General features: G+C 37.9%; 1 protein-coding gene across 9 annotated transcripts in view; it reads left to right on the top strand.

Annotated features, from left to right (window-relative positions):
- EBF3 (EBF transcription factor 3) overlaps positions 1–7905 on the top strand; it is a 216228-nt gene that overhangs the window by 187875 nt on the left and 20448 nt on the right. For 4 of the 9 annotated variants that reach the window (XM_044445622.1, XM_044445618.1, XM_044445617.1 and 1 more), the window contains 2 exons: positions 1960–2148; positions 2585–4242. In XM_044445622.1, the coding sequence (XP_044301557.1) occupies positions 1960–2148; positions 2585–2868 (473 nt within the window). In that variant the 3' untranslated portion in view covers positions 2869–4242. Of the gene's footprint in view, positions 1–1959; positions 2149–2584; positions 4243–7905 lie in introns of those variants that run through there. The other 5 variants (XM_044445625.1, XM_044445623.1, XM_044445619.1 and 2 more) reach the window with 5 other exon arrangements.

Genomic DNA, 7905 nt, shown 5'->3' with positions numbered 1-7905 from the left:
AACTGATTTAAAAAAGTAATTAAACACCAAAGCTAACAATAACTAAATTTGTAAATTCACAGAAGTGCAAATGGAAAGTCAATATTCTTACCTGGTAAAGACCCTCATACACATGCACTTTTGAATTTTGTTGCACTTCCAGTTGACAAGCCACTGCCAGTCCCTACCTGTTGGAACACATACTATTTGGGTGATGAATTCTTAATTGGAAAGACAGCAAAAATTAGCACAGATGCAAAGTTTGTGGGTGGGCTCGGTTGCTGGATCACAACTAACATGAATGACAGTCATCAATTGAACATTAATATTCCAATACAATATGTGTTAACCAATTGTGGGTAGTAGTAATGTTAGGATTGTTACAGAAACTTGATAATTAAATGAAAAACAAAGTTAGATATTAATGAAAATGATCTAAACGTGGTAAATATGTTCTTCTGTATTAATGCTCATAATATATCTGACTGATCCTGAAAGAATAAATATTTTGGACTGGCTCAAATGTAATACTAAATCATAATATAATACTAAGAAAATAAGACTAGCCTCCCCTGGGGTTATGTCCTCCAACTTGGGAGAAGAAATTTGGAGGTTTTTACTTGTTTCATTGTCTGGACTAAGACAAAGTGTTTAGTCTTAACTGTGGTTAGTAAAAACAAGCCATTTTAAGTCATAGTTAATGAGAGATTGTGATGTCTTCATCGCAGCTATATTGGAGGAAATGAAAAAGGAATGCATAAGCCTTGCACGGAGGCTAGGTTTGTTCTTGCAGTGCTAAACCAGGGGTGGGGAACTGGTTTTGGCCTGAGGGTTCCTTCCTAGTTTGGACTAGTTCTCAGGCCCATATTCTAGCAGTCAGAATAGAACAACTTGGACAGCAAGTCTACTCAGAAATAAGTAGGACAAGGCTTAGAAGACAGCATACTCAGCAGCTTACTTGACTGGCCCTGCCATCTCTGCCCTGTAAGAAAAAGCTCTTCTCTTTGATAAGCAGTGATCAAATAAGTATTTTCACTTGCCAAACACCTTTTCCAGTGCTGAACAACAAGGAACACTTATCTCTGATCACCTGCTGATTGGAGATAAAAGTGTTCCCTCCATGACAGAGGGGGCAGGACTAGGTCACATAAATGCCCCACTAGTCTAGCAGTTCCTTATTCTTGCATTAGACTATGGTTTAGTGTTCATCCAGGTACAACTTCTAGGACAACCTAGTTGTACTAAAATCTGTTTAAATTAGTAAATCCAGTTCATTGTGAATAATGCTGTAGTCCTAAATACACTTAAAAGGTACTAAGTTCCACTGAACACAGGATTCCATTCCTATCATGGTTCAGATAGTGCTATAATTTTCTTTAAATCGAACAGTGCATTCTTTTCTCGACAAAATATGTGTGACAAACTTGCTTATGCTGTACTGATGTCAGAAAGCTGTTCTTTAGTTTGGAGCAGGATCAGTTTCATTAATGTTTAAGTATCTTGTGAAAGAACATGTTCACCTTTAGTGTAAAAATGTCTCTCATAAAAATGAAGATGGAAACCAATCCAGCCTTTTAGAGTTAAATCACTGGAGTCCTACTTCCCTTCTCGGCTGCCTTTGGCATTTAAAGTTCTGAAAAGGCTGAAACTTCATTCAGTATGTTGGTGCAATTCAGAATTGATAATTACTTCTAAAGACAAATGTGAAGGAAATTGATACAATTTGATTTAAGGGAGCTTTCTTGGCTGTCTTTCTCTATTAGGAGGAGAGCCAACACAGAATGATCGTAGATGATTTAAGTAGGGTTGGCTTGATAAGGTTATCTTGAACTGAAAAAAGATGACAGGGCAGTAGTGGACAACTTGGACCAAAGCTGTGCAATCAATTAAAAGTGTGTAATGTATGATGCGACAGGGAAACCCTTCACCCCCTGAAATATTAATCATTTTCTTGGGATGGGCTTTCTCCATGTAACACAGTAGGTTACAGTCGCAACACAAGCAGTGTTTCCCCACGAGGATATGTTCCAAGCAGTACTCCTCAGCAGTCCAACTACAACACCGTCAGCAATAGCATGAATGGATATGGCAATGCAGGCATGCCCAATCTCGGTGTACCTGGTTCCCCCGGATTTCTGAATGGCTCCTCAGCTAACTCCCCTTATGGCAGTAAGTGTTTGTTTCTGTTACATGTTTTCACTAAATATATATATATATGTATATATATATATATCTGTTTGTAATAAAATGTTACTTTGTTTTGATTTTCTACAATATGAGCTACTGGATAAAAGGAGGGGTGACTCTGGAGGCTGGACATTAAAAAAAAGAAAAGAAAAAGAACATGACAAATATATTGGCATATGCCAATTTCTTGATTAAAAGAGAAAAAAAATAACTACCAGATTGGACTGCTCAATTTGCGACTTAAGTCCAACACTAAAGAGTTTGCCTGTTATCCAGAGCGTGGCAAGCCAAAGCATTTTATTTTTCCATATATTTTCACTATTATAAGAGGCAAGGCCCTATCGATCTTTTTTTCTCCCTTCCATGTTTGCCATAAAAATCCACACTATGAGTCCTGATTATTTTTGCTTTATTACAGTAGTACCGTCAAGCCCTACCATGGCAGCCTCTTCGGTCACCCTCCCTTCAAACTGTAGCAGTACACACGGCATTTTCTCATTCTCACCTGCCAATGTCATCTCTGCAGTGAAACAAAAGAGCGCCTTTGCTCCTGTTGTCAGGCCCCAAGCTTCTCCTCCACCATCTTGCACCAGTGCAAATGGAAATGGACTTCAAGGTGAGCTGGATCTCTGTATCATTTTTTGTGTAATTGCAGATTTTTTCAGACAAAACAGAAAAACATTCAGCTTTGAATCGCAATAAGAAATAGTATTTTGTCACTGGTGAATAACAGAAGAGACCCCACCCCTTCACACACACAAATACTTAGATCTTTTTAAAAATTGGCATTGCATTGCAGTATAAGACTTTGATATCAAATGTAGCAGCACAAAATATAACCTGCAATTTTGCCTAATGCTTGTTAGACTTTAATGTTTGCATTAAAAGAAATAATAGCTATTTTCTAAGCATTTCTTCTTAAGGTTTCATTCATGAAATTTTAAACTGAACACACAGTCCAGAATGCCTTTCCACAGATTGGATGTATTTTTTGTATTTCTTTATACATTCCTGTTTTTTAATGGACGCATATTAATTAACAGCTTTTCAAGATGTGCTGGTTTCATAATGGTGTTATTATCTGATACCTGAAGAATCTTACAAAAATGTTTTAAGGTGTTCAGTGTTTTTGTTGTTCATCCTCAGATTCATTACTAGGTTTTGTGGTCTTACTGGAATGTATTCCAGTTAAACTGCTCATAAAAATTAGGATAAAGAACTATAAAATAGCGTGTGGAATCAATATAACCACTTGCTGTCATTGATACAAGATGTGAAAATTTATAGAGGGAGCAAAATCCAACTGCAAATATTCTTACTAAACGGATTGCTTTTCATTAAAAAAACACTACCTTACATTTTTGAAATGAGGTACAAACCTACCCCAGCTGAATCAAACTGAAATTCAGCTGCAAGGGATTCAAAACATACTCTGAATATTTAGCACTACATAGTTTTGGTGGAATGCAGCACAACTAGAACTGAAAGAAGTCTTGGATCACAAAAGCATATATTTATTTCATACAACAGAATAGTATGATCTCATGCAGTTTCTAAAGTGAAGGCTTTCAGGGTTTGGATATATTTAGACCTATAACAAATATAGAATATAACAAACATAAAATAATTGATAGGGCTAGAAAGGACTTTCCCTAAATCCAATATAATTTATCCCTATTAAATAAACTATTCCTTAGGGATTAAACACACACACCCCTCCATTTTAAAGTATTGATGGAAGTCTACAAACTGAATATTTTTCCAATTTAAAATATCAAGTCAGGCACAAAACCTGTGCTACTGGAAATATCTAGAAGTTCAGAATCATAGAACAGAAGAGTTGGAAGGGGCCAGAGTCCAACTCAGAGTTGAGTCCAACCCCCTGCTCAGTGCAGGACTCCAAGTTAAACTATCCCTCTCAGATGGCTGTCCAGTTGCCTCTGGAATGCTTCAAGTGTGAGAGAGGTCACAACCTCCCTAATTAATTGGTTCCATGGTCATATGGTTCTAACAGTCAGAAAGTTCTTCCTGATGTTTAGCCAGAACCTGGCTTCCTCATATTCTGTTATTCTGTGTCCTGCACTATGGGATGATCAGGAAGAGATCCTGGCCTTCCTCTTTGTGACAACCTTTCAGGTATTTATAGAGTGCTATCATATGTCTCCTCAGTCTTCTCTTCTTGAGGTTAAACATGTCCAGTTCTTTCAATATCTGAAAGAAAGAAGCAAATTGTCCATCCTGAACTAATCAGGTCAGAGGTTTCAGAAACAGACATAATGAGGTGACACATTCCTCATGTGGGCATATGTACTTCCTAGAGATTCATGTAGGAAGGCATTCATCTGGAAATAGGCCCATTTGAAAATCACCAGAATACACATACATGCATTCATACATATACCTCATTAGAGACAAATGATTTTGTCTCTAATGACTTACATTTCTTTTTGATGTGATACATGTTTACATGTAAACAACTGTTGCACATTGACATTTCAGTGCGAACATGTATAATTCCGGTATGAGTATTGTGAATCTAATAGTTGATTTGTGTTGTGTTGTTTACTGTACTGCATGAAATTAGTATATGCATGTGGTACTGGCTGATGAACATTTTAGAGCACAGAGCATACATTTAGAAATTAATAAACTTATGCAAAAGCATAGTGTGACCAAGTGGATTCATAAGTGGATTATACTGTAAACCACACAAAGAGCTCCAACTGTTGGGCAGTATGGCAGTTAAATAAAAACAACAGCAATAATAATACAGAAACTCTTATCAAATGGAGGTGAAGTTCTAAAAATCGTGATAAATCAGCAAGTTGGAAACATTTGCTTCAAGCACATTTAGTTATTTTGATAATTCTACTCTTAAAATATCTCCTGAGACTAGCTTCAGGGGAGAACCTTTTAAAACAAGAAATTTATCTGATAGTAAAGCAACAACATGATTTTCTTGGGTGTGTGAAAGAAACAGAGTGAACAGAACAACTTGAAAAGGGAAAACTGGATTTTCCGTTATGGGCTCCAAATGTATACTAGGAGGCTTCCACCTCCATTTTATTCTTTTGGAGCTTGTAATGGTATAAACAAGTCTGAAGGTCTAAAATGCTAGTTTAGAGAATATACAAACTTATTTTGTTCTATCACACTGCCAGATTAATAATAAAAACAATAAAATGTTTGCAATAGTATTTTTAAAGCTTATATAAATTTGGTAAAAAGTGCAAATAAAAGAAAGGCAGGAAAGACATCATACTTTATCCTTTTAATTAATAAATTAGTATCAGAGCAAAATGAAAAAAAAAATCAATGAATGCTGGTTTCTTCTAGATAGATTTTAAAACCCAAAGTCTATTCCTAACACATTAAACGTTCCCTCAAAATTACTGTGTACTTCAAAAAATAAGACAATATTCAAAATATAACAATCATACTCTAAAGTTTATCAAATAACTCTCACAAATCTTAGGTTGTTTTAAGATCTAAGAGATATAATAACTGCACTGAAACCTTACATCTTTCTACTCAGAAGTAAAATATATTGCCTTCCATGAGGCTAATCTCTAGGTAAGGGTATACAGGATTACAGCAAAATGTAAAGCATCCCAACTTAAGGCAAGACAAACATACCATGCACAATAAATTAATTGACCTTCATAAACACACAAATTCATTTAACTCATATGGTCCCAATTATAGCATAGCATACACAGAGAACAGGAGAAATACAATATACCAAAGGAACAGGTTGGTAAAAGGGAGCTGTTGACATATGGATATTTATCATCTGGATACAAATCAAGCAAGTTTGAAGCCACATATCACCTCATATTACATTGAGCATAGTGGTCATCTGTGAAATCAGTTCAAACCCCAAAACTGCTTGCAGTCAAGGCTGCATGCATGCAGGGCTGAAACAGCCCAGAGAGTAAGCCTGGTTTGTATGTAATGCTAAACTTGATTAACCATTACAATGCACAAGCTTCAGGCTTGACTGCTCTCTACACCTCTTCTTCTGACCCAGGGCTGGATTCTGATTTCAATTAACATTGTTTCTTTTTATGCTTGAACCAGGACATAAGGCAATTGTTAACTATAATTTATTTAAACAAAACAGGTTAATTAACCATGGTTGGAAGTTGGCCTATTTCAAAAAGTACAATACATTTCGTCTGGGCTTGGACATTACAATTAAGCACAGAACCAAAAGTTTTCAGTCTTTCTGAAAGTGAGGCTTAAGCATGTTACTGAACAACAATAGTTTAGTGTTGCATGTGAACACAGCCATGATATCCTGTGCAAATTTCAGATAAAGCAAATGCTGGCATTTTAACAATCATCAACAAAAGTTAGCTTGTTTTGTGCTTTCAACCCTGAATAGCAGCTCAACACTGCTAAAAGAGAGGAGCCAACTCAATCAGAGGACTACAATACACACCTAGAATCATGCCCCAACATGGAGCCCAAGTAATCTTTTGGATCAGAAACCAGTGAAATTGCACTCCCAGAGACAGTGTACCCTGAAAACCAGTACACCTTTCACCAGGGCTTGATGTTCTCCATAGCTTCTCATCTGCACATACATTGCACAAGGTGGAGGGGGCAACTGAGAAAGGATGAAGTAATAGCAATAGCCTTCTTCAGGCCAGAGAACTATCTTTAAAGTTCTCCACTAAAGTTCTCCTGAAAAGGCAGGATACAAGGCCTCATTTTGGCTGTATACCTTACCAAATCAATGCTGTCTTGGGTCCTGTGGCTCCAGCTTGACCTAACACTCTCTCAATCAATGGCTGGGCAAGAGACTAACACAGACACTCCTTTGGATATGGTTGGTCTGCCACCCAAGGTTTTCCCCTTGCTTCACTGCTTCTGTCACAACACCATAAGCAACAAACCTGTAAACCATTCTTGCCTCAAGAATGATGTTTCCCTTTTTTGATGCTTCACTGCAAAAGTTTCTGACCTCACTGCTTCATTGTTTTAAGATACAGGAGGAAGAGTGGAGGGAGCAAGTTTCAGTGATGTGCTCAGAGGATTAAGGGTTCTCCTTCATGGTCTCTGTGCACCACACATATGAGCTGTGCATGCATGCATGGGACTCATTTGGGAAGTTTTCAAAGCTGATTAGTAATTGATGGGAGCTCAGCCCCTAGGCATGCCCAACATGTGGGAAGCAGCTCCCACCGAGACCTCATTTCTTCTTTGATGGCCATCATAAACACATCAAGAAGTTCTTCCTCTGATCTCTTGTTTTTTATCCACAGTCATCTCCTGATTGCTCATCATCTCCACATTCTTCACTCATCTCTTCAAGCTTCTCTTAGAAAAAAGAAAAAAATTACTTTTCCCACTTTATCCTTTTCTCCATGACCCTCCGCTTTGCCTCTTGCCCTTTGCTCATCATGATGGTGCTTAAGGCTCCATTTCACAACCATGCCCAGTGTGGCAGCAGACTGCCCCTGCCAACAGCCACTTGCTCTGACTGTTTTGTCTCAGTGAGACTCACGTTGGTGACTCCTGCTGCCCCAGTCAGGCCTTCACCAAACAAGTCAGAAAGCATCAAGTTGACCGCCTCAAAGCTGAACTCCAGAGCAGAGCCCTACATGGGGGTAACTCCCCTCAGCCATCCACTTCAGGATCAGCAGCATACACCCCTCTGCCAGACACCTCTGTTGCTGCCCAGACTGACCTAAGCCCTGTAAAAAAGCTAAAGCTTAAAAAACTGCTGAAAAA

The sequence above is a fragment of the Varanus komodoensis genome, unplaced genomic scaffold (genome assembly GCF_004798865.1).
Source record: "Varanus komodoensis strain SLA01 unplaced genomic scaffold, ASM479886v1 scaffold49, whole genome shotgun sequence".
In the NCBI taxonomy this organism is placed as follows: Eukaryota; Metazoa; Chordata; class Lepidosauria; order Squamata; family Varanidae; genus Varanus; species Varanus komodoensis.
Note: the sequence above shows the minus strand (reverse complement) of the source record. Positions and strands in the feature narration are given on the sequence as shown.